The sequence below is a fragment of the Macaca nemestrina genome, chromosome 5 (assembly GCF_043159975.1).
Source record: "Macaca nemestrina isolate mMacNem1 chromosome 5, mMacNem.hap1, whole genome shotgun sequence".
NCBI lineage: Eukaryota > Metazoa > Chordata > Mammalia > Primates > Cercopithecidae > Macaca > Macaca nemestrina.
Window position 1 is genome coordinate 68,720,018 of NC_092129.1, and position 27,778 is coordinate 68,747,795.

Genomic DNA, 27,778 nt, shown 5'->3' on the forward strand with positions numbered 1-27,778 from the left:
AAATTGTGGACACCTTTCCCTTTAAAATTATTTTTCAATTGTCTTAGATGCAGAACTCCTTCAATCAGATAATCTACAGGTAAGATCACTTTTAAAAGTCACATTCAGTCTACCTGGTAATATAAATATTTTGTAGACCTTGATTCTCCTTCCCTCGAGTATGCTTTATGTGGCTGTGGGCAAGTCACTTTCTGTAATACTCAATTTCCCCTGTTGTAAAATAGGATTGGTATGATTGAATCCAAATAATGCAGTAACAGCTCAGTCAGTAATAGCAACTTATGATTATATTAAAAGGAAAAAAGACTTAATAATAAAATACAATTTATTAAAGGAATCATGTTTACATAGATACAGAACATCTTTTCTCAGATGTTTCAACACCATAGCAACACAAAATTAATTTCTTCAGGTATAAAAGATGTGCTGAAAGCTGCATGCCTCATCAGTTTTTATTTTATTGGTTATGGCTATAGGTGACATCTTTCCATACAAAAACTGCACAGCATCACATATAGAGTACAGACATCTTAAGTTCATTCACAAAGTTAATTTTTCTAAACTGCCCTTGAAAAATTTAAATCTTTGCTCAATTCTAAACATTCAACAAAACTAGCTTCCCAAGAAACAAAAATGATACCCAATTTCTTTGCTTTTCTAGAATTAACTTTCCATTTGTTCATGTATTTTGATATGTTATATTCCCCACCCAAATTAAACCCTTTGTTAAAAGAACAACCTACTTCAGGGTCAGTCTAAAAATAAAGTGTACTAGATCCTGGAGTGTTTTTCAAATATTTTTAAATATTTGCCACTTATGGTTAAAAATATGTAAATAAGAATATCATGTGAGTGTAGATAGTATACTATATGTATAGTATACCATACTATACATTCCTCTCAGAATCATTTCTAGAATGTGTATAATCCCGGCGTTAAGTGATGGTGGGAATAATTTGCCTTTAAAAGCCTACAAATTAAAAGGGGAAAGATGCTAAGCTAGATGCTGGTTTTCTATAAAGATGAATTTCTGAAAAACTGTTTTATGCCCTAGAAATACATAAGCCTGGCATCAGCTGATGGCACATTCTAACGTTTTATAACATTAAAAAAAATCGACTCACTCCACTGGATGAAAGCCATGATGATATTTTTACAAAAGCTGTACCCAGGAATCCACTCAATGTCCTCTCTTCAATTGGCATTTTTCTCTTTCATCAACAAAGGCTATATGTATATAAATGAGTTGCTGTGATCTCACCATGGAGCAGTGTTGACTTGATGTAGCGAAGTATTAAACGTTCTCCTTGCTCTCTTTGCCCTCAACTAAGTTTCTGTTCATTTTTGGCATGCCAGATTCTCTGCTTTCATCTTGATTTCCTATCTCACTGCATGACCATCTTAGAGCTTTTCTAATTCAAAGTCTGGGTTTTTTTCTCCCAAAGGTCAGTCTAAGGAGGCAGCCACCTATATGACATGATGTCAGAGGACTGGGAAGGACCCACACTCATCTTCCTGAGGCTCACTGACCTGTACATAAGGTTTATAATTTAGGTATACCCACCATAAGTAACATCTGATTGAAGGCATGAACTCACTTGAGATCCACTCTCAGAAACAGGTTTAGAGGGGAAAAGAAAAAGAACATCGGGAGCTTCAAAGAGGAAGAAAAGGGCCACAGAACAAGAGGAAGCTGGGCCTATAGCAGTCCAGCATGGTAAGGGGCCAAGAGTTGGCTTCTAAAAAGTAAGGGGTTAACACAGTCATCCTAATACCACCTCCTGAAATACTGAATTTTCTCTCAGCTAAGTACAAATTTCTATTTTCAGGGACAGCTTACATAAATCAGAATTATATTTTTAGAAATCTTTAATCATGAATTCCTCTCTAAATTGCAAAATATGTTACAACTTCCTAAGGAACTTTTTTTTACAATAAAGACAAAGATTTGGGATTTGCAGAATCTTTTGGCCCAATTAAAAACGAAAGAAGCTGTAAATATCCAGAACTTAATAGACGTATAAATTATAAACAAAACATGTCCTTGCCCCAAGCTATTTAAATTACATTCTTATAGATACATCCCATTTATGAGGTAGTCCGATTCCTCAGATGTAATGGGACGAGCTTTTTTCAGTTTCTGTTTCACCAGTCGTAGTCGGCACGCAACCATGAGAAGCAGCAGGGCAGTGATAGCCAAACCCAGCGCCAGAGGTAGCACCGCACCTTGAGGAGGTTAGACATGAAGAGGGCAAGCCAGTGATTAGTCACAGTGACAGCTACTGGTCACTATATGATAAGCACTTTTCATGCACTATTTTATTTTCATCCAAACAAATTGGTATTAGCATTACCACTGTTTTGCAGGTTAACTAAAGTGTACCGAGGTTCCATAATTTGCTTATTTGCCTAGGAGGCTGTAAGTTACAGGTTCAGGTCCCAAACCTAGACTTTTTTTTTTTTTTTTTTGAGACGAAGTCTTGCTCTGCTGCTCAGGCTGGAGTGAAGTGGCTCAATCTCGGCTCACTGCAACCTCCACCTCCTAGGTTCAAGTGATTCTCCTGCCTCAGCCTCCCAAGTAGCTGGGATTACAGGTATCTGCCACTCTACCCAGCTAATTTTTGTATTTTTAGTAGAGATGGGGTTTCACCATCTTGGCCAGGCTGGTCTCGAACTCCTCACCTCATGATCCACCAGCCTTGGCCTCCCAAAGTGCTAGGAGTACAGGTGTGAGCACCGCGCCTGGCCAACACAGACCTCTTTAAAACCAAATTCTGTACCAGCTTCCTACAAAATTTGTATGGCATCAATGGGTACACATATTACCATCACTCTTACATCCAACTGAAATAGGCATTCTCATCACGAATTTTTTTGTGTGTAGTCATCGACTATATTTATGGATTCATACATGATCATTCTTCAACTAAATATGAACTAACTCCTGATTTCTTGTTCTGGTTAGGGCTTAAGAAATTTATTTCCTTTCTAAATCCAGGGAACCGACTGAGTCAGTAGAACCTTTGTTGAAAACTAACTTCCAAATATGCTGGTGTGATTTTGGACGTTAAAGGAAAACATCTGTTTAGTTTTTCCTGTGAGGCAGATCCTTGACACCAGACTAGAAGTAGCAAGGCTTCCAGGAGTCTGGAAGGACAGGGTGTGCCAAGATCAGTCTTTTTTATCTAGCTTAGCAGGCTCTATTTTTAGCCTGATCTACTCTGTGGCCAGGCCAGGTCTGGAGATGACATGGTGGAACTGTTTTTAGCTGTAGGGATCTTGCCGACTGGCGGAACTAGAGGAGAAACATCTCCCTTGTGTAGCTCATTCTATAACATTTGCTCTCATTTATTCATTCATTCTGCATTCATTAAAAGCCTTCTTCCATGTGCCAGACACTGAGCTAAATGCTGGTAATCCTTTTATTTGTAAATAAATACCACCCCCCACAAGATAAGCTAATGCCAAGAATAACAGCTTTATAGCTTAAATCATTGATTTCTCACAACCACCGCATAAATTGGTGCCATTATTATCCCCATTTTACAAATGAGGGAGGTAAGGTATCAAGAATGAAGTGAGGGTCAGGCACGGTGGCTCAGGCCTGTGATACCAGCACTTTGGAAGGCAAAGGTGGGCAAATTGCTTGATCCCAGGAGTTCGAGATCAGCCTGGGAAACGTGGCGAGACCTCGTCTCTACAAAAAATTATTAGCCAGTTGTGGCATGCACCTGCAGTCCCAGCTACTCGAGAGGCTGAAGGAGGACAATCACCTGAGCCCAGAAAGTTGAGGCTGTTATGAGCCATGATCAGGCTACTGCACTCCAGCCTGGGTGACAGAGTGAGAGCCTATCTCAAAAAAAAAAAAAAAAAAAAAAGAGAAGTGAAGCTGGGCACAGTGGCTCACGTCTATAACGCCAATGCTTTGGGAGGCTAAAGCAGGAGGATCACTTGAGTCTGGGAGGTAGAGGCTTCAGTGAGCTCTTAAATTACACTCCAGCCTGGGTGACAGAGTAAGATCCCGTCTTAAAAAAAAAAAAAAAGAGAAAGACTGAAGTGACTTAGGTCTAAGATTGTTAAGTGGTAGAGCTAATAAATAACCCCAGACAGGACAGCCCCAGAGCCTGTGGTTCTAACCACTATGGTACTCTACTTCTGCAAAATGTAAATGAGACAGTTTTTGAACGACTAAGTCTGGGTAGACAGACATTTAAATGGGAAAAAATGCAACAAAATGTTATAGTTACTATGATAAAATTATGTATGAAGCATAGATGTATTAATAAAAATCGGTGGTTCATCTATCTGGTCTGTAGGATTTTTGCTTGAGTGATTTTGATGTATGATAGAGACTGTTGGGTGGTTGAAGGAGATAAGTTTATTTTTTGACATTTTCAGATTGAGATGCCTACAGGCGATCAGGTGGAATTTTCTCTTAGGCTTTTGGATTATCTGGGCCTAAATATGTGGGAGCCTTTCTGCATAAAGCTGGTAGCTGCAGTCACGATAGTGGGTGGGACAGCCAGAGAGAAAGGAAGAAAGGTGAGCCAGGAACAAGGTCCTGGGAAACACCAGCATTTAGAGGGCAGACAAAAGAAGAGGACCAAAAAGAACAGAAAAAGACCAGTCAGAGAAACAGGACGACGACCACTGTAGTAGGGAGTGGGCTTTTGGAAGCTGAGGAAAGAGACTAGTCCAAGAAGAAAGTCCTCAGCTGAATCAAATGCTAAGGAGAGGTCAAGTGAGGGAAAGCCTGGAGAGCCCACTGGATTTGGCAATTAGTAATTCATTTATGGGAGGACAGAAGAGGGAGGATGTTACTTTGTTTCTTTACATATTAAGAAATCTGAAGGTGATCCCAGTCAGGGGAATGAGCCAGTAGAGAAACAGATGAAAAACGTGGGAGAGCTAGGAGATGATGAGCAATGCACCTGAGGAAATCAGGGGCTATATCCAGATCAGGGAGAGAGACCTTGGAAAGAGGGGACCCCTCTTCCTTTAGTACTGGAGGAGAGGAAGAGGGGCGAATGCAACCAAATGAGTTTTTACATTTGGGGGGCAGGTAGCTGAGGAAGTTCACTCCAGACAGTCTTGATTTACTGGGCTTAAATCTGGTCCCAGGTATAGGTGGCAGCCTCTTGAAGACAAAAGGACCTGGAGCTGATGACACACTCACTGCACTTCAACTCTGGTGTATTTTTAGAATCCCAGGTAAAACTCCTGAACAAGATTCTTAAGAACAGTTTGAAAGTGTCTGGGTGCCGGAGGAGGGGATGGGAAAGCTGCTTTAGAGACTGTTAGGAATCAAACGAAGTTCTGGAAGAGGCCAGCATTCCTCCAGAGAATTGTGAGACACAAATCGGCGATAAACCTATGGACTGGCATTGGATTCTACAGCTGTTCATTCCACACACAGCAGCCCTGGAGGTGTCAAGATGGCTGCCTGGTCTCTCCATGTCAGCAGTTTGGGGCCTCAGTAGCTACTACTGCCTCCTAGTCTCCACCTGATGAAAGAAGTTCTGACAAGGCTAAGTGGCCCCAAGGTGTCATTCTCCCTCCGCCTTCCTATAAGGTGCACATGTTACAAAGGAACGGGACAAAAAAAGACTTTGGTCAATACCCACAAAAACCCCAGGAACCCCAAATCATTTCTCACCAATTGGACTGCAACACCCAGCCCCAGTCCAGGGGACTTGCTTAAAGATGAGCACAAGCATTTAGGCTAAAGGGTTAGGAAGCTGTGGTTGAAGAGGCCAATCCCAATGCCGGGGGGCTCAGGTTTAGCTATGGTAACAATGAAACAGACAAGATCTGGGAAAATGTTCTATTTGCTAAGTCAGATATGAGGCTGCTGAACTGTCTGATCTGATTCCTGTTTAATGCTTTTATGACAAGGAAAATGGAATCTCCCAAAAGTACTTGCCAGAATATTGAAAACTATTCTTGACTTGTAATATTTAGTTGGCTTAGTTTGGATAATTTGAGATTTACAACTTTCTAGCTCCTTCTAAAACACACCATGACGGTATTCTCAGTAACCAGCTAGGGTGATGAATTATGTATTCCGTTCATATGAATGGGGGTGACATTTAAAATATGTAACAGGCCGGGCATGGTGGTTCACACCTGTAATCCCAGCACTGTGGGAGGCTCAGGCAGGTGGATCACTTGAGGTCAGGAGTTTTGAGACCCGCCTGGCCAACATGGCGAAACCCCATCTCTACTAAAAATACAAAAATTAGCTGGGTGTGGTAGCATGCGCCTGTAATCCCAGCTACTATGGAGGCTGAGGCAGGGGAAACGTTTGAACCTGGGAAGCAGAGGCTGCAGTGAGCTGAGATCGTGCCACTGCGCTCCAACCTGGACAACAGAGTGAAACTCTGTCTCAACAACAAAATTAAAAAATATATATATGTAACAACCAGAATAGGCAACAGCCAACTACAGCTGAGACTCTCTGGATACATATGGGTGGGGAGGCAAGAGGGGGGCTGGTTTTCCTTTTCCCTTGATAGGGCACAGGGCCACTTTTATTCAAATATCTTGGGACAGGCTAAGTCTAGGAGGCCAGCAGACCAAGGGGGTCACCCACATACTTGACATCTGGATTATTCTTAGCTATCTTTTGTTTAAACATTATATTTTAATATTGTCCTGATATTATAAATAGGGTAAAAATAAAGTTTTCTCAATGTTTATAACTTAAGTTTGTATTTTATTCTCCTAAAGCTTCTTTTACCAGTCTGTGGGATTTAAGACTAAAGCCTGCCTTTCTACAGGATGGTGTCCAAAGTCTTTTCTTGCTAGTTAAAATCAACCAAAATTAATGACATTATTGTATTCTTCTTCCACTTAGTAAATATTCTACTTCCTATACCTTCCCTCATTCCTATTGTCTTCTGTCTTTGTCACTAGGGCACTTGGAAAGAGAACTAGGTACTCTAAGACCTTTACTCTTCTTTCATCGTAAATAACTCTGTAATAACTGCCATCATTTCTATATTTGGCTCATCATATGAGCCACACAGTGCATTAAATGCTTTAGATTAATTATCCCATATATTCTTCTTAGCAACCCTGTGAGGCAGGTATTGTTACTATCCTCACCTTAAGAATGAGAAAACTTGAGATCCAGGGAGATAAGACAGCCTGCTCAAGGTCACACAGTTTAGTGGGTAAGCGAGAATTTTTTTTTTTTTTTTTTCTGAGACGGCCTTACTCTGTCACCCAGGCTGGAGTGCAGTGGCATAATCTTATCTCACTGCAGCCTCGACCTCCCAGGCTCAAGTGATCCTCCCACCTCAGCCTCCCTGGGACTACAGGCGAGTGTCACCACACTTGGCTAATTTTTGTACTTTTTTGTAGAGACGGGATTTTGCCATATTGCCCAGGCTGGTCTTGAACTCCTGAGCTCAAACGATCCTCCTGCCTTGGCCTCCCAAAGTGCTGGGATTACAGGCATGAGCGACTGTGCCTAGCTTTGAGCAAGGATTTGAATTGTGGCATCTGACTCTAAAGCTTGTGATTTCCCACCATGCCACAAGTATGACATTTTCCACAGGTGTCACACCTGGAAGGGTGTATAGAAAAGGCAGCTGAAGTCCAAAGATGGTAGGTTACTATCAGGAGCCCAAAGATGCAGTGCAATACAAGCAACAAGGAGCCAGTTCTTCCGGTCCACTGATGGACTGCTCCTGTCAGGAGCTCTCATGGCTTCAGGGAATATCCTCAGCCAGAGGGCATGCAGTTCTGAGAAGACTACAGTCTGCAAAGGGTTTCCAAGGTGGACATTTACCTGTTTCTGGGGCTGGGTGTTCCCCGCCTCCTCCATCGCCCTTTGACTCAAAAATGTAATTTTCCTCTTTTCTGTCCTTCCTTGAGGAACTACTATCTGCAGAAAAGAAAGAATATATATTGAAGGTGTACGCATCAGAAACTTCAGGAAACACATGTGAAAACACAGCCTTTTTTTTTTTTTTAAGGTGGCCTTAGAGAAGATTTGTTTATTTCTCTACTAAACAAAGGCCTATGTTGATAGTTAAGCAGCAAATAACTAAGGTGACCCACTGAATAAAGCAGAGTACGCAGCTAATACGAAACCACTGACAGAGAGAGCGGAAGACACACCCTGCACCAGAACTACCACCACGCCTCTTGGAGAAGGGAGATCTCAGGCTAGAAGAGTCACAGGGAGTCTCTGGATATCATGCCGTGAAAAGCAGAAACCAGAAAGGTTTTTCTTTGAAGAACAAACAAAGGTATATATAAGGCATTTAGACATGCTCTTTCTCTTTCTCACCACAACTCTGGATAGCAGGTATAAATAGCTCAATTTTTTTCTGGTTATGCTCAGGATCAGGTTCTTACCCAGGTTCACACAGGGCTGGGATGCAAACTGGTTTCTTGGTAGAAACTAGTACTTCTAATTTAATGATGTATTACTTAACTACTGCGTTATAATACTGAGGGGGAAATTATTATTATTATTTTACTTATTTTTTTTTTTTCAGACAGAGTCTCTCTCTGTTGCCCAGGTTGGAGTGCAGTGGCATGATCTTGGCTGACTGCAACGTCCACCTCCTGGGTTCATGCAATTCTCCTGCCTCAGCCTCCTGAGTAGCTGGGATTACAGGTGCACACCACGCCTGGTTAATTTTTGTATTTTTAGTAGAGATGGGGTTTCACCATGTTGGCCAGGCTGGTCTTGAGCTCCTGACCTCAAGTGATCCACCTGCCTTCGCCTCCCAAAGTGCTAGGATTACAGGCGTGAGCCACCACACCTGGCCTATTTACTTTTGAGACAAGGTCTCTGTTGTCCAGGCCTGCATGCAATGGCACGATCATGGCTCACTGCAGCCTTGACCTCCTGGGCTCAAGCGATTCTCCCAAGTAGCTGGGACCACAGATACATGCCACCATGCCTGGCTAATTTTTGTATTCTTAGTAGAGATGGGGTTTTGCCATGTTCTCTAGGTGGGCTCAAGTGATCTGCTCACCTCAGCCTGCCAAAGTGCTGCGATGACAGGTGTGAGCCACCACGCCCAGCCTCAAGTGGGATTTTTGAATATTACAATGCTTAATGGCAATGAATTAGAAATAATCTAATGACAAATTTTATTGAGAAACAAAAAAATTTTTAAAGCTTCTTTACTCTTATGGCATCAACATAAATGTTCCCAATTCCTGCAACTGAAATAAGACTATTTAAAGTTCATATATAAAATTCTTTGGTAACTTGCATTTTGCAAATTTACTAAGTCACAAAGTTGTAGTGTGCAGTGGCACCAGGTGCAGTGGCTCACGCCTATAATCCTGGCACTTTGGGGACAGTCTACTGTGTCTTGTTACTCTAGAAAGATCCATGTATGTTGGTCCTACATACAGCCAATAATTTGGGCTTTCTCCATAAACTCTGAGCTCAGACAGGAGAGAGATGAGGAAAACACAGCCATTGCTCATAGGCTGCAGGATCAGATTTCCCTGCAAATAGAGTTCTGTTACTGTCCAACTCACTGCAATAGCCAGGACAGTGGTCACCAAGGGCCTCTCCAGCTACTTGGATTCTCTCATACCATACCTGATCCCAGGTCAGGTAGTTCTATAAGACATTATTATATAAGGGCAGCATGCAGTGTCCCATGCCTAGCCAACATGGCAAAACCCCATTTCTACTAAAAATACAAAACAATTAGCCAGGCATCGGGGTGCATGCCTGTAATCCCAGCTACTTGGGAAGCTGAGGCAGGAGAATCACTTGAACTTGGGAGGCAGAAGTTGCAGTGAGCCAAGATCGTGCCACCGCACTCCCACCTGGGCAACAGAGTGAGACTCCTTTTCAAAAAAAAAAAAAAAAAGAAAAGCAAAAAGATTTTATTATATATGATTCTGGCCTAGGAAGTTATACTACGAGTATTGCAAACAGCTGCTGACATTGGAAAACACTATTTAATACAGAAAAATAAGACCATGAAGCTTATTTATTTTATTATACTTTTACTGCTAGTAGACAGAGTGCAATTTTTTTGGCCAGTAATTTTTTACACTTTTTCTCAAGGTGAGGTAGTTAAAAGGTACATATTTAACCACTGCTTTTATGGTGCAAATCTCATGGTGTTGATATCCATATTGAAAATACGAGTATTTTTTTTTTCTTTTCAGACAGGGTCTCCCTTTGTTGCCCAGGCTGGAGTGCAGTGGTGTAATCTCAGCTCACTGCAGCCTCAACTTCCCAGGCTCAAGTGATCCTCCTACTTCAGCCTCCCAAGTAACTGGGACTACAGGTAAGCATCACCACACCTGAGTAATTTTTCTATTTTTTTGTAGAGACGGGGTTTTGCCATGTTGCCCAGGCTGGTCTTGAACTGCTGAGCTCAAGCGATCCTCTCGCCTTGGCCTCCCAAAGTGCTGGAATTACAGGTGTGAGCACCTGACCTAAAAATATGAATATTTTCAATAATATTTTGAAGGTTCAATGTAAGCCTTGTTTAGATTACTGCAGACACTCAACTTCAGTGAATGTTTCTGAGTTTTTGCTTGGTAGAGATATAGAAAACATTACTGTTTTAAAGTTAATAATGCCTGATTTTTTCAAATGCCAGTTGTTCGTGGATCTCCAAAAGAAACACAAGATTTGTTCTGTAGAAATATAAATCACTGATATGCAAAACAGTCCATCCAGCAGCCACACACACAAAACTAGCAGCCCTGAAACAGCTTGGAAATGAAACTGCTAAATTACCTAAAAACCACTTGTGGCACTTCTCCCTTCATCCTTTCCTTCCTCCCCATGCCATAATGCCAGGTTAGCTTGCAAAGTGACTTCTATGCATTCTGCTTTATCTCTCTCTCCAATAATAAATTTGGAAGTGGTAAGATCACATGGTTGGAAACTCAAGTCCTACTTTTTAAAAATAATGAGCCAGGGTCTGGGCATGGTGGCTCATGCCTGTAATCCCAGTGCTTTAGGAGGCCAGGCGGGTGGATCACTTGAGGTCAGGAGTTCGAGACCAACCTGACCAACACGGTGAAACCCCATCTCTACTAAAAATACAAAAATTAGCTGGGCATGGTGGCACACGCTTGTGATCTCAGCTACTTGGGAGGCTGAGGCAAGTGAATCGCTTGAACTTGGGAGGTGGAGGTTGCAGTTAGCCTAGACAGTACCATTGCACTCCAGCCTGGGTGACAGAATGAGACTCCATCTCAAAAAAATAAATAAATAAATAAATAAAAATAAAAATAAAAATGAGTCAGGAATAAAAACAAAGCGCCAAAATTCACTAACTCTCGATTTTTTTCAGAGGATTAACTGGCTTGTCTTTCACCCAACAAAAAAACATAAAATAACTGCATTTACAGTGTTCACCCCACTCTGTTTCTTCTCAATGAAGATGAAAGCTTGCTCATCTTAATTCTTAAAGGAACTCAGTACTGGAAACACCACTGCACTATTTCTATTTTTTTTTTTTTTTTTTTTTGAGACGGAGTCTCACTCTGTCACCCAGGCTGGAGTACAGTGGCACAATCTTGGCTCACTGCAAACTCCGCCTCTTGGGTTCACACCATTCTCCTGCCTCAGCCTCTGGAGTAGCTGGGACTACAGGCATCTGCCACCACACCCGGCTAATTTTTTTCTATTTTTTAGTAGAGACGGGGTTTCACCGTGTTAGCCAGGATGGTCTTGATCTCCTGACCTCGTGATCCGCCCGTCTTGGCCTCCCAAAGTGCTGGGATTATAGGCGTGAGACACCGTGCCCAACCCACTATTTCTAATTTTTATTTGAATTAACTGCCTTATACACTTGGTGCTCTCTTACCCTGGTTTCCTAGTGAATACCACTGGACTTGAATGTTCTAGCAAAAATTCATATCGCATTAACATTTACTGAGAGACATAAATTATATTTACATATAATATCTCATGCATTCTTTGTAGTCATATTATGAGAGATTATTATCCTCTTTTTTTTTTTTTTTTTGAGATGGAATTTTGCTCTTGTTGCCCAGGCTGGAGTGCAATGGCGCGATCTGGGCTCACTGAAATCTCCGCCTCCTGGGTTCAAGTGATTCTCCTGCCCCAGCCTCCTGAGAAGCTGGGATTACAGGCATGCACCACTACACCTGGCTAATTTTTGTATTATTAGTAGAGATGGGGTTTCTCCATGTTGGTCAGGCTGGTCTCAAACTCCCTACCTCAGGTGATCCACCTGCCTTGGCCTCCCAAAGTGCTGGAATTACAGGCGTGAGCCACCACGCCCAGCTGAGATTATTATTCTCTTACAGGTAAGGAAATGAAGTTTAGAGAAACTGATTACCTACTAGCTAGTAATTGGTGGTGCGAATTAGAACCCAGGACTGACCCAAAGCAGGAGTTTTCCATTGAACCATACTGCTCTCAAGGTCACAGCTAGCAAATATGAGTTTTTTACTCCAAGAGCCAAGTTGATACTATATTTATTTACTCATACTCAGGCAAAATCACACACTTTTAAATTATTTTTAGGAAAGTCTTGGACAAAGCTTTATTAAAGATGCAGTAGAGAAACTGGCTAACTGTACTTGCAAAAGGGACCTAACCTCGAGGTGGGTTCATTTAAAAAACTATGCAAGTTCTTTCTGAATCTTCAGTTGTCAAAATTAAAGAGCTCTTTATTTTATTTATTTATTTTTTTGAGACGGAATCTTGCTCTGTCGCCTGGGCTGGAGGGCAGTGGCCGGATCTCAGCTCACTGCAAGCTCCGCCTCCCAGGTTTACACCATTCTCCTGCCTCAGCCTCCCGTGTAGCTGGGACTACAGGCGCCCACCACCTCGCCCAGCTAGTTTTTTGTATTTTTTTTAGTAGAGACGGGGTTTCACCATGTTAGCCAGGATGGTCTCGATCTCCTGACCTCGTGATCCGCCCGTCTTGGCCTCTCAAAGTGCTGGGATTACAGGCTTGAGCCACCGCGCCCGGCCAAGAGCTCTTTATTTTTAAATTTTTTTTTCTTTCTTTTTTTTTTTTTAAAGAACATTTTCTTAAATGCCCTTATTCCCTGGGGAGAGGAAGATGGTGGTGTAGGTAGTGGGAGGATCAGGTATCAGTCAGCAGGCAGTGTGCACCGGAGACTTCAGAAGGCGCAGTTGCCATGGACTCTGGGATTACCCAGGGACCTTGCCCTGCCTTCTGGGTATTTGAAATGTGAATTTCTGCGCTTTACATTCCATGAAGGAATTCACTATGATTTCCCAGACTGCCTTCCTAAATTTCAGCATAAGGAACGCCATAGAGAAATGCTTCACTTTCACACATCCAATCACAGGCTCTAGCCAGTGTGGCGAATCAGAACAAAACAAAACAATTACATCACTTGCTTCTGGAAATAGTTACTTTTGGTAATGATCCTTCTGGAAGAGTTAATGTCTTAGGAAACGATTTGTCCTCTCTTCTGAATGTATTATGTTTACTATGCATGGCGACACATTTACAGAGGGAGTTGGCAGCTGGATGGAAGCTGTTTCCATTTCATTTCCAGCTGCCACAGAGCATGCAGGATGATCCAGAAGAAATACTTTAACATGCCCACGAACTCTCAAGTTTCAAAAAATCAGATTCCACGTGAATGCGGATATAGCACCACTTTTCTAGCCCTTTGTAGGGCTGGAAACCAGATGTGTTTCCTTGGGGTAGCTTGCATACAAGAGGATGGAATTGTTAATGAATGACTTGGACCACACAGAGAACAGGCCCTAAGGCTGTGACCATGGCTAACAATCCAGCCATTGTGCCTTTACATGCTGAGCAAACACAGGCCACACTGGAGCTCTGTGCTCCTCCTGCCCGGGGGCTCAGAGTGTACTGAGCATGCATTCTCTGGTGTAACCGAATGTCTGCACAAACCTTCATTTTATCCTCAGTAACCTGTGTGGAATAAATCCCCCAAAGTGGGATAATTGGGTCAAAGCACACATAGTTTTGTTTTAGAGATGAGGTCTTACTCTGTCACCTAGGCTGGAGTGCAGTGGTGCGATTACAGCTCACTGCAGCCTCGACCTCCCAGGCTCAAGTGATTCTCCCACCTCAGCCTTCCAAGTAGCTGGGATTACAGGTAAACACGACCAGCTAATTTCTAGTTTTTGTAGAGACGGGGTTTTGCCATGTTGCCAGGCTGGTCTAGAACTCCTGGCCTCAAGTGATCCACCTGCCTTGGCCTTCCAAAGTGCTGGGATTATATGTGTGAGCCGCTGCGCCTGACCATATACATAGTTTTAAGACTTCAGAAACTGGCCTCTAGAAGGACATACTAACTGCCTTGCTACCAGCAGTGTGAGAGTTGTTTCTCTCTACTCTTAGAAACATTATTATAATTCTTCATCATTGTCAATGTCATAGGTGAAAAACTACATCTCACTACTTTGCATGCTACACTGTTAGTATTAATTTTAGCATCTTGTTAACAAGTCTTCCATGAGCTAAGTATTTTTTTTTCTTTTTTTTTTGAGACGGAGTCTCACTCTGTCACCTGGGCTGGAGTGCGGTGGTACAATCTTGGATCACTGCAACCTCCGCCTCCTGGGTTCAAGCAATTCTCCTGCCTCAGCCTCCCGAGTAGCTGGGATTACAGGTGCCTGCCACTATGCCCAGGTAATTTTTCGTATTTTTAGTAGAGATGGGGTTTCACCATGTTGGCCAGGCTGGTCTCGAACTCCTGACCGCATGATTCGCCTGCCTCGGCCTCCCAAAGTGCTGGGATTACAGGCGTGAGCCACGGTGCCCAGCCGAGCTAAGTCTTATTTGTCCTCACCACATGTCTGTGCAGGAAGGAGGCAGCAGTGAATTTAACTCATCCATATTTATTATACTAGCTGATGGTCCTCCAGGCATGTGCCATGAACAATAATGCACTTTTTTTTTTTAGACGGAGTCGCGCTCTGTCGCCCAGGCTGGAGTACAATGGCGTAATCTCGGCTCACTGCAAGCTCCACCTCCTGGGTTCACACTATTCTCCTGCCTTAGCCTCCGGAGTAGCTGGGACTACAGGTGTCCACCACCATGCCCGGCTAAGTTTTTGTATTTTTAGTAGAGATGGGGTTTCACTGTGTTAGCCAGGATGGTCTCCATCTCCTGACCTCATGATCCGCCCGCCTTGGCCTCCCAAAGTGCTGGGATTACAGGTGTAAGCCACCGCACCTGGCCAATAATGCACTTTTAAATCTACTTATGGGTCTTTAACTTACATGAAATCAGAGGCTGGGGACTCTAGTCTGGTGGTCTTAGGGATAGCAGAGGGGGAGGGCAGGGACAGCTGCTGTCTGAACAGAAACTACAGGATGTGAGGGCTCTCTCTAACATTTTCAAAGTTTTGCTATTTTCTTCCCACTTTCTTCACCACAGGACTTTCAACAAGTGTGTTTTTGATGAAATAATACATGAAAACGCTCATGAGTAAGAAAAAAGTTTTATAAAAGCATTATCCTGCTTTTGTTAAAAATGGAATAAATATGTATATGTGTATGAATAAAAGTAACCAGAAGAAAATGTAACAAAATTTTAATGGTGAGTTTTGCTAGATGTTTTTAACTTTCTTTGTATTTTTCTGTATTTTCTACAGTAAATCTGTATTATTTTAATAATTTGAAAAAACCCTAATATGTTATAATAACTGGACATCTAATCTCTCTGCATCTGTGAAAGGCCGTTCTTCACATCTTCATAACCAAATCCAAAGGTTGGTTATCAAAAAGCAAAAGGGGAGATCATAAATAGATTGGAAATTGGGTGCTGACTCCCATCAGCCGCAGGTGGCAGCCTGGAGCATTATTTTCTTTTTTTTCCTTCAGCTTTTAAGTTCTGGGGTACATGTGCAGGATGTGCAGGTTTGTTAAACAGGTAAACATGTGTCATGGTGGTTTGCTGCACAGATCATCCCATCCCTAGGTATGAAGCCCGGCATCCACTAGTTACTCGTCCTGATGCTGCCCTCACCCCACCTCCCACCCTCTGACAGGCCCCAGTGTGTGTTGTTTCCCTCCATATGTTCATGTGTTCTCATCATTCGGCTTCCACTTCTAAGTGAGGACATGCAGTATTTGGTTTTCTGTTCCTGCGTTAGTTTGCTGAGAATAATGGCTTCTAGCCTGCAGCACTATTTTCAAAAGGATTCTGAGCTAAGTCCACATTCCCCATGGGACAGTGCTGGGATAAATGAGCAACACCTAGCATGGGTAAGGGCTGATGGGGTAAAGTATGAATGTCAGCCTATTTATCATTCCTCAGTGCTGGACAACACCTTGGAGGACATCTGGTTGAAGTCCCTTATTAACAGATGAGGCAACTGAGGTCTAGAGATATGAAGGGACTTATTCAAGGTTCTAAAGGTAGAGCCAAGACGGGCTTTGGTCTCGACTCTACTTTCAGCTAATTTGTTCATGCTCACGCGGTTCTCTCCACCACAGTGAGATGGTAGGAATTCATCCATCCTGGCCTCTGATAACACAGATCTCTCCATAAACTCTTCACCCCTTTGGCAGTCCTGCCAAAGACGCCTGGTCTCCCCTGACTCTGTTTCTTAGGTTGTGACGCTCTTCTCCATACAAACTGTCTTAAGCAGAGAAAACCCACTAAAACCACATCCAAAGGCTTGCCGATTTTACTGATTTTACCAGTAGGTGGCAGTACCAACAAGGAATGGACCAAAAAAGCAGACACTTGCAATATACTTAACCAAAACTCAGAAAGAAAAGCCCCTTAGAATGCAATGTTTTGCAGACAAATTTTTATGGAGGCACTTAAAATCTACAAGGCACGTAAACAAAGGAGTAGAAGGAAATATAACAAATATTAAAAGCAGTTTTCAAAAGAGGTGGCATTTTAAGTTCACTGTCCTTAAATTATTTTGCATCTTCCATATCTTGTACAATGAACAAAAATTTTTCTTAATAAACCTACTAAAATCATGTCAGGTTATTTCAATACAATTTATGCGGAGTCTGAAAAGACATTACAAAAGCTTTTGGAAATGTGATAATCTCTATTTCTGTCTCATGTCACATAATCATGCAAATAATAAGTGTGAAAAAAATGATGGAATCCTGTAATACTTACTGATTGATTGATTGAGACAAGGTCTCACTATGTTGCCCAGGCTGGTCTCAAACTCTTGACCTCAAGCAATTCTTCTGCCTCAGCCTCCAGAGTAGCTGGGATTATAGGTGAGTCACTTCATCTGGCTAAATTCTGTAATGCTTTAGTCATGCGAATGTATTTTAGGCCAGGTGCAGTGACTCACACCTATAATCCTAGCACTTTGGGAGGCCAGCCGAGGTGGGCAGATCGCTTGAGCCCAGGAGTTCAAGACCAGCCTGCGCGACATGACAAAACCTTGTCTCTATAAAAAATACAAAAACTAGCCAGGCATGATGGTCCCAGCTACTACACCTATAGTCCCAGCTACTCAGGAGGCTGAGGTGGGAGGATCATGTGAGTTTGGGAAGTTGAGGCTGCAGTGAGCTGTGATCGCGTCACTGTACTCCAGCCTGGGCAACAGAGTGAGACCCTGTCTCAAAAATAAAATAAAATAAAATAAATCTTATTAGCCTTACTTTTTTTAGTGATAGATTTAGTTAAATTGGAGGCATAACATTGAATTACTAGCACATGCATCTCTTTCAAGATGACTTTTTTAAATGTTCCCTTGCTTGGGTGAAGAGGATTTACACAAATACATAATGATTATGCTGTTTCATTTCAAAGCAACCTAAAATTTAACACTTTAGGGTATTGGTTTCTGTAAGCTAAATGTTAATGTATTTACAAATAAATGCATTGGTATCTCTGGAGTAGGTATATATGCATGAGTGTATTTAGTTAAGTGTCCCTTACTATACATTAGTGCAAATGTCAAGGTTTTTCCCCCCCTTTCTGGCTAACTTCTTAATTTCAACTCTTATTTCAAGATACTTGCTTAACACTCTTCAAACATAAACTTAATTGTGAGCCAAGTTTGACTACAGAAAACAAGGTTCTTCGTTGAGAACCTGCCCTGAATCCTTACCTGGCATCACAGGAATGATTTGACTCTCTGGTCCCCAAAAGGCGGAATGATTCCTCTTCTCTGTGTTTGATAATGCAGGTGGCTTGTTTGGGGCAGTGGCTTTCTGAGACTTTTCCACCAAGGAGTCAACCCCTGCATCTTCACTCGGCCCTGTGGTTCCTGGCAGGGCAGGACTAGCTACCACGTGGGTTACCATCTTGCGGTCCAGGCCCACTGAAGTGTGGAAGAGCTACTGTTAGTTGCTGGATTTCTTTTCTGAGCTTTAATACTAAAAGCACTACATCTGCAGCTCATTTAGAATCACGGATATTTGGATATAACAGCCCACTCATCTAAGACATGTCAGAGGACCATAAAAATCTATTCTCTCTTGTTTTCAAATGGGTAATCTGTTCTTTCTTCTTCCAATAGTCAGCTTTCCAAATGTTACACATAAAGAAATGGACAGGGCCCAGCATGGTGGCTCATGCCTATAATCCTAGCACTTTGGGAGGCAGAGGTAGGAGATCACTTGAGCCCAGGAGTTCGTGACCAGCCTGGGCAACAAGGCAAAACCCCATCTCTACAATAAATTAACAAAAATTAGCTGGGCATGGTGGCACATGCCTGCAGTCCTGGCTACTGGGGAGGCTGAGGTGGGAGAAACGCCTAAGCCTGGGGAGGTTGAGGCTGCAGTGAGCCATGATCGTGCCACTGCACTCCAGCCTGGGTGACAGTGAGAACTGGTGTCAAAAAAAAAAAAAAAAAGAAAAAGAAAGAAAAAGAAATGGACAAATACTAAATGTAAACTTAAGGTTTTGCCACTCTTTGTCCTTCCTCAAATCCATACTTCATTAGACTTTTGTCAGTTTTTCTTCTTTCTTACAGGGCATTTCTATGTGTATGACATTATAAGACTGATTTACAGCTCTGGCTCTGACTTAGCCATACCCTGGTGTATTGTAAATTTTCTTTAAAAAATTATCAAAACAAAACATCAAATCACGTCAGTTTTTAAGAAACCACATGATATGCAGCATTTTTAGGATAGAAAAATCCTGGAAAATTGAAAAAAATTAAAAACATAAGCAATATTGAAAATTTGACATTTGCGACTTAGACTGGAGACATACTGAATTCTCATTTAAGGCATAGCTTTTACATGTAAAGTTATAACCAAAATCAAGCAGGGGAAGGACACTGCATTTGCGTTTTATTCTCAGAACACAGACCTCCCAACTCCATCCCTTCCAGCCACTGCCTGGCAATGTGACACAGCCAACTCACGATTCTGGCAGAAGTCTTCATCAGACCCGTCAGGACACTGCTGCACTCCATCGCAGGCGAGCGTGATGTCAATGCAGCAGCCATCGTCACAGAAGAAGTGGTAGCGCGAGCAAGTGTGCAAACATCCTGTTTGTAAACAAATCTCAAGTCACAGGAGTGCAGGAGAAGTTCAGATTCTCAAGATGTGGATGACAAAGGGGAGTCCGTGGGGATGATAAAATCAAGATGGGGATGACAAACGGGAGTCTGTGGGGATGATAAAATGCATTTGGGGGAAGAGACGCAAATAATCAGGCAAACCTAACAGTTTGAGCAACAGGTTCTGAAGAGGCAGGAAGGCTCTTTTTGAGCCTCCCAACTTAATTCTTTGGACGCCTCAGGGGCTCTTGGTCTGAGGGCTGTTCTCCATGCTTGCCTTGCTCAGGAGGTGGCACAGAGAAGCAGCAGCCCAGGTCTCACTCCACCTTTGCTTCCCCGCCTCAGCTGTCTCCCTCTGCATTCATTCCTACACGCCATTGTTGGAACCTCTTCTTCTGGCTGTTGATTGTTCTGCAGGAGGCCACCTAACACCGTCCCACTCAATGGATGGCAGTTGGCTATGTTTTAACAGAGGTACCATTTTATTTATTTATTTATTTACTTACGTACGTACTTAAGATGAGGTCTCACCCTGTTGCCCAGGCTGAAGTTGCAGTGGCGCAATCTCGGCTCACTGCAACCTCCACCTCCCGGGTTCAAGAGATTCTCCTGCCTCAGCTTCTGGAGTAGCTGGGACTACAGACATGCACCGGCCACACCTGGTTAATTTTTGTATTTTTTGGTAGAGATGGGGTTTCACCTTATTGGCCAGGCTGGTCTCGAACTCCTGACCTCAACTGATCCACCTGCCTCGGTCTCCCAAAGTGCTGGGACTACAGGTGTGAGCCACCGTCCCTGGCCCAGAGGTACTATTTTACATATGCTATGTCTTACATTCTTGTTTCCTAAGTAATACTTTTCATTGAGATTAACTTTTTACTATTGAATCCTATTTGTTGATTATCATAACATCCCTGATACTGTAGAGAATAAACAAAATATTTAGTTATGGGCTGGCATGAATTTAGTTTCATGAAATAATGACATTGGCTGGGCGTGGTGGCTCACACCTGTAATCCCAGCACTTTGGGAAGCTAAGGCGGGCGGATCATGAGGTCAGGAGATCGAGACCATCCTGGCTAACACAGTGAAACTCCATCTCTACTAAAAATACAAAAAATTAGCCAGGCGAGGTGGCATGCACCTGTAGTCCCAGCTACTCGGGAGGCTGAGGCAGAAGGATCACTTGAGTCCAGGAGGCAGAGGTTGCAGTGAGCCAAGATTGCGCCACTGCACTTCAGCTCGGGCGACAGAAGACTCTGTCTCAAAAAAAAAAAAAAAAAAGAAAAAAGAAAAAAAGACATTTTCTCCCTTCTGGAGTTCTTAGGAGCTTTTAATTTGCAGTGCAATTTATAGGAGTTACAAATATTTTCCTGAAATGCATTTTCCCTCTCTCTTGATTAAGCCAACTTTATGACTTAGCTAGATGAGAACCAGGTGACTATCTGGTACTGGCAACATGGACTAAGGCATAAGGCTAGAAGCAGGTCATAGGCGCTCCACAGTTTTACAGGGACAGAATGGACTAGACAATTCTCTCAGGAACATGGGGGAGTGGCAGATTACATGACATTCCTTCAAAACCAAATGGCTGAGCAGAGTTCACAAACCCAAGTGAAATCTTGGACACACACTTGTTTTTTTTTTAGATATGGGGTGTCACTATGTTACCCAGGCTGGTCTTGAACTACCGGACTCAAGCAATCCTCCTGCCTCGGCCTCCCAAAGTGCTGAGATTACAGATGTAAACCACCACGCCCAGCCTTGGACACATCTTTTATTGAAAAGTGGTTAAATCAAGAGGTTGGGAAAGGAGTCTATCTTGGTGTAAGGCAATTTGAAGATATACTGATCCAGGAGGAAGAGAGGTTAAAGAAAATAAATGCTGATAGAAGCTCCTGTGGAAGAAGAGGAAGCAAAGAGCCTGCAGTCATGACTGAGAATATGGGCCGGAAGGAGAGTCAGCTCTGGCCACTGGGAAGAAGCAGGGAGCGGAGGTAGGGGACACGCTGGGTATCAAGCGGGATACAGTTCCTCGTCAGGTTTCTTAAATTCATGGCATGAAAATCCCAAATATCTCAAGGTTTTATTTATTCCTTGGTGGTTTTAGAGATGGATCCATATTTGTAAATTTTCTATTTTTGGATTAGCAGCCTCCAAACTTTTTTGATCATGCATCCTGATCAATATATATATTGTTGAACAGGCATCTCCAGTTTATTTATTTATCTATTTATTTGAGACGGAGTCTCGCTGTGTCGCCCCGGGCTGGAGTACGGTGGCACAATCTCAGCTCACTGCAGCCTCCACCTCCCATTCTCAAGCAATTCTCACATCTCAGCCTACTGAGTAGCTGGGATTACAGGCGTGTTTCACAACATCTGGCTAGTCCAGTTTATTTATAAATAATATGTGCATACTACTGTACTAACATGGGTGTATCTTATGAAATATACTGAAATTTTAAGGAAAAAAATTAAAAATCAACAAAAATATAAACTCTGCTATCTTCTTTCTCACCCTAAAAATGTCTCGAACAACTCAGCTCAGACTGCTGAGCTAGATCATGTTGGAAGAGCTTGCTGGCTTGCTGTTTGAATAGATCATTTTTCTAAACATGAAAAATGTTCAAAATGTCAACTTACTAAAAATTGAACTAAGTTATTATCATATAAGCAGGGTACCTGCTCATCTGTCTACCTCAGCTGGTGTCACCCTTGGTTACCATAACATCTGGGTCATTCATTGCAAGACCAATACATACAGTGGACGGGTGGGAAACACTTGTCTCTTCTACCTCTATTTTCCAATGTCTCTCTGTGGTGTTTTATTAACTTTAATTCATAGCATGTTATTCCAATATAACCAGTAAGTGATTCTAGACAGCAGTTAGTACTACACCAATTCCTTTTTATTTTCCATATAAAGTTACCCACACAGGACATATACTCAAGCAGCCATTGAGTAAACAAAAATGACTCATGCATCACTCTCTGCCACTTCAAATACAGTTTATTACTATCTTGGAGAAGGGCCAGAAATTTACAGCTGGCAATTTACCTCTGGAGCCCGGAAAGCTGCCTGAGTAAATAAACCAGGGCAAACAAGTGGCTGGTGAGGTGCTGGCCATCTGCTCCTATCAGTGCAGGCCCTTCCTCCCTCCCAGGCACCTCAGTTGTACAAGAGCTATCCTTTTCTGATTTCTGTGGGGATGACAGGGTTTCTGTGTCTTCTTCCCAAGAGTCCTTTCCTCCCAGAGTCAGCACTTGACTCAGACCCTGTCCAGGTGAGTCCTCGTACCCAGGGGGAAAGCCCTCTAGAGGGCGCCCAGTTCTACAGAAGTGAGCCATCCCTGCTGGAGCCAGTGTCATGTCTCCACTGGTCCTGGTGGCCAAGGGATCAACGATGTTTTGAGTAGCTGGCTGGCTCTGCTGTCCAGCTGCAATGAATCGGCAGGGCTGATGGAATCCAGGCTGGGCTGGACAGACTCTGTTTACTTGCTATCACTGGTGACCTCACAGTGCTGGTATGGGCTGGAGTTTGGTGCCTGTCCTGTCTGTGAATGGTTACCCTCCTTCTGTAACTTACCCTCCTTCTGTGGCTTACCCTCCTTCTGTGGTTACCCTCCTTCTGTAAGCTTAACCCCTGGCTGGGCAGGGAGTGATCAGCCAAACAAATTTTTAATGTCATCTATGAAAATTACCAAAGTTGACAAGTCCTTAGGATTCTAAAATCTCTAACTCCTCGGAAAATTTCATTTCCAGTATGCATACTAACCTCTGTTTTTGATAGAGGTCTAGATCCAATATAGTACAAGTAAATTACAGTCCTGTTCCAACTCTTTTATCCTCATTCTGCACACTGCTGGCTTAATTACCATCTAGATCCTGAGTAGTGAATACTGAGAATTCAACAATGTCAGAGACTTACTGCAAGTTTACCAGAGTGATGGCTGGTGACAGGAAGTCAGGGACCACCAGTGCACCACTCTATCCCCAGTGCCTGGCAAGGTTCCTGCATGCTGCATACACTAAGAAAATACATAATGACCGAGCAACAGGATATTTAAATGTACAAGATCCTAGCACCTCTCCAGAAGTGAATCGTGTATGTGGTGAGGGGTTCCCTCTACAATACTACAATATCTTTAGTGTCGCTAAGTTCCATGCAATGGATATTTTTTAAAATTTGATGACCTAATCTTTCTTAGAAATGTAGATGGGGCTGGGCGCGGTGGCTCATGCCTGTAGTCTAAGCACTTTGGGAGGCTGAGGCAGGCAGATCACCTGAGGTCAGGAATTTGAGGCCAGTTTGGCCAACATGGTGAAACCCTGTCTCTACTAAAAATACAAAATTAGCAGGGCATGGTGGTACACGCCTGTAGTCCCAGATACTTGGGAGGCTGAGGCGGAAGAATTGCTTGAATCCAGGAGGCGGAGGTTGCAGTGAGTTGAGATTACACCATCGCACTCCAGCCTGGGCAACAAGAGCAAAACTCCATGTCAAAAAAAAAAAAGTAGATCTTTAGAAAAGAAACATAGATGAATGAAATAAATTTTACATTGTTACATTGTACAAAAGAATGTGACAACCATCAAATGTATTTAAAGTAATATTAATATAGCTATGCATCTGTGTAGTCTATGAAAATGTGTAGGCAGTACTTTCAAATTGACGTGTCCTTTGCATATTTCAATTAATTTTAACCATACTCCTTAGCTGCACTCTTTCTCTTTCTAATATTTTTGAAGTGATTTATTATATCAGCAATTGATTACACCCAAGAGCCAAGTCTTTCTTCAATCCTGTGGTATGCCTTTTCCTTTTTATATGTATTTTTAATTGACAAAAAAGGAGAGTATATATTTATGAGGCACAATGTGATGTTTTGATATATGTTTGCATTGTGGAATGATTAAATCAAGCTAACTGACATATCTATCATCTCCCCTACTTGTAATCTTTTTGTGATGACAACATTTAAAACCTACTCTTTTAGCAATTTTGAAACAGATAATACATTATCATTAACTATAGTCACCATGGTGTGCAACAGATCACCAGAACCTGTTCCTCCGGTCTCACTGACACTTTGTACCCTTTGACCAGTGTCTCTCCTTTCCCAGTCGGTCCCCCGCACAGCCTCCAGTAACCACCATTCCACTCTCTGCTTCCACGAGTTCAGCTGGTTTCACTAAACTCCTTAGCTTCCCTCTTGGAACAGATGCATCAAATGGAGCATCCATCTGTAAACAAAGTCCTCTCCCAGAATAGCCGGGCAATTGTCTTTGATGAAGTCAAGAAAAGCGGGAGCATCTCTTCTCATCCCCTGGAGTGCTCCCTCCACCCCAACCCAGTAGCATCAACTAAGCCCAAAACAGAAGAGAGCCTGCTTTTGTTATTGTATTTTTAGCAAAGACTCTCTCATTCAGCAATAACCAAAAATAAAGTGGAAGAGCCCATGGAGTGCAGAGCCAGAAGACAAAGCACCAACGATGCCAACGACGCCGCCTTCCATAAGCAGTGGGAAGCGAGGGAAGGGCCTTCTTCTCACCTCCTGTGGAGTAGGCCGCACGAAGCACCGTCACTGACACGTTGTCAGAGCTTCTCTGCCCGGCCGTATCCATCACTGTCAGCTGGAAGGTGTAGGTTCCCTCCTGTAGGTGGGACAGCTTCAGGGTTCCTGATTGAGGCACCTGCCACACAGATGCGACACATGACATTGAGCAGCAGTCCTGAGCTCCGAGTCCAACACCATCCTCTACCGAAAGTCCATGTCCTCAGAGCAGCCCCGGGACCTGCCTCTGCACTCCAGCCTGAGGCTGCTGAACTACATCACATGCTGCTGGCAGCTGGCCCACCTTGAACTCATCAGTTCTAGTTTATTTAGGTGGCCAAGACCTTGACTGACACAATCCCTTCTCTTGTCTGCAGCAGTTGCTGCTCCAAACCTGCACCTCATCCCCAGCCTCACGCTCAGGATCCAGGCCCTTCCATCTCAGCAGGGGGCCTCATCAGCTTCAGGGAGAAAATCAGGACCATGACTAGGGCTCCACCACCCACCTCCTCCTGGGGCCCTACCTGTACCCACTGTCATCTCCTTCTGAGAGCCGGCAGGGAGTAGCTATCCCTCCTGTGTTCCAGGCCAACCCCTCCTTCTAGTCCTTGCCCTCTTTCTTGCTAGGACTTTTAGAACACTGACACATAGACTCACTTCTCTTTCAAATGGCTCTGCTATTACAATGCCCAAGTGTCTCTCATCTTAAGAAACAAACAAACAAAACAACAAATAAAAAAATTCCCTGAGCTCCAAGGGCTCGCCAATCACAGCCCCGCTTCCTTCCCATCTCCACTTGGCTCACTGAAAGGGCTCACTGAAAGGCCTCGCTGTGCCGCGCTTGCCGTTTCTGTTGGTTCACTTCCCATTTAGTCTTCGCCCACCTGGTGGAGCTGCTTTCCTCACCGTCCCCCTGAAACAGTGCTGGCAAAAGTCACTCACTGACCTAGCAAAAGCCATCTAGGTGTCAAGATCAGCAATACTAGTTTTTAAAAATTCATGTATGGTTGGGCGCAGTGGCTCACGCCTGTAATCCCAGCACTTTGGGAGGCCGAGGCGGGCGGACGATGAGGTCAGGAGATGGAGACAATCCTGGCCAACATGGTGAAACCCCATCTCTACTAAAAATACAAAAATCAGCTGGGCATGGTGGCGTGTGCCTGCAGTCCCAGGTACTCGGGAGGCTGAGGCAGGAGAATCACTTGAAAACCTGGGAGATGGAGGTTGTAGTGCGCCAAGATCACCCACTGCACTCCAGCCTGGTGACAGAGTGAGACTCCATCTCCCAAAAAAAAAAAAAAAATTCATGTTTAGCTAGCCCTTTTACTGTATCTGGCCACGCTGGCCACTTTGGCTATTTGAAAACCCCTGCTTCCTTGGCCTCCTTTTCTATCCAAGCTCCCCCACTCATTCCTTGCAGAGGCCCTCCTGGGCTTCAGTTCTGATCACTCCCTAACCCAGGGCTCCATGCTTGCCCTCTGCTCTCCCAACATTCACAGGCAGCTTGCTGAGCACGCTGGAGCAACAGCTTCTAAGGCTCAGCTCTGTGGTAGGATTTTGCTGGACATTCAGCCAAAAGACTGTTTCTTCAGCTTTCCTAATGATTCTATTGCCCATTTAATATTCTACTTAAAAAAATTCATTTCTGCTTAAATGAACTAGTCTGGATAGTGTCCTCTGCCGAATGCTGACCATTCAACATTCTATTACATGGATGCATTAATAATGGACTTTTGAAATTACAGAGGATTGCACTATTATAAGAACCATCTGCTTGTTTTTAATTAGGGAATCCTAGAATTTGGACTGACTTAGGCTTAGAGGATTTGTCAACACTACATATACACACCCACAGGATGCTTCACAATCATTTAGAGGTGATATAATGAGACACCGTGGTTGTCGTATTTTATGCCACTTTAGCTAAGGTATGGATTTCCAGGTCCCAGCCTCAGAGAGTCAGAGTCAGTGGGTTGGTCAGGAGAGCGGGACCCAGGATTCTACACTTACCCAGCCCACCCAGGTGACCCATGATCCACACTGAAAGAAACACTAGTGCGTGGTTAAGAGCACAGAAGCCGGTGTCCAATAGACATGGGTTTGAATGCCAGCCCTACCCTGTACCAGCTGGGTGATGATGTACAAGTCACTTAACGTCTCTAAACCTCAGTTTTTTTTTCATTTGTAAAATGGAAATAATAACAGTACCTACCTGATGAGGATCAAATAAGGTAACTCATGTAAAAGAGCTGGGCCTGGCCCATAGTAAACGCTTAAATATATCCATTGTTTCCACTGGTTGATTCTTATCTCTAACTGAACAACATTACACAATGACTCTTTACAGATAAAGAAATGATTCCCATGAAGTGATTTTCATTCACTGAGACAGTGACAGAATTGAGACCTCGAGTTGTAAAACAGTCTACACCGGCCTACAAGCTGTCCATCACTTTCCCTGCAAAAGCCTTACTCTGGAGGGCTGGCAACGATGGCCACCTGCCCTTTGTTGTTTATTTCAAAGAGATGTTAAGCAGTGCTCACTGCCATGCTGTTACATTACCTTCAGACCCAACTACACTGAGAGAATGCCAAACGGGTCATTTATGTGAGTGCTAAAATACTAAGGGCAGCAGAGAGCACTCTAATGACAATAAGAGAATTTTCAAAGAGCCTGGAGTGGGTCACTGATGCTAGGAATCAGAACCCACTGAAATAAAAGTGGAAGTCAGTCTGAGACTCAGGACAAGACCAGATAAGATCTTATTCTGATCGGATAAGACTTGG

At 43.2% G+C, this 27,778-nt stretch overlaps 1 protein-coding gene across 2 annotated transcripts in view; it reads right to left on the reverse strand.

Moving 5' to 3' along the window:
- Window positions 1-307: 307 nt before the first annotated feature.
- The window catches only part of LOC105489010 (LDL receptor related protein 11), a 40,741-nt gene continuing 13,270 nt past the window's right edge, over window positions 308-27,778 (reverse strand). The window contains exons 3-7 of one of the 2 annotated variants that reach the window (XM_011753576.3): window positions 24,989-25,130; window positions 19,297-19,422; window positions 18,031-18,243; window positions 7,796-7,891; window positions 308-2,226 (exon numbers count right to left, since the gene is read on the reverse strand). In XM_011753576.3, the coding sequence (XP_011751878.2) occupies window positions 2,072-2,226; window positions 7,796-7,891; window positions 18,031-18,243; window positions 19,297-19,422; window positions 24,989-25,130 (732 nt within the window). In that variant the 3' untranslated portion in view covers window positions 308-2,071. The remainder of the gene's footprint in view (window positions 2,227-7,795; window positions 7,892-18,030; window positions 18,244-19,296; window positions 19,423-24,988; window positions 25,131-27,778) is intronic. The other variant, XM_071096588.1, reaches the window with a different exon arrangement.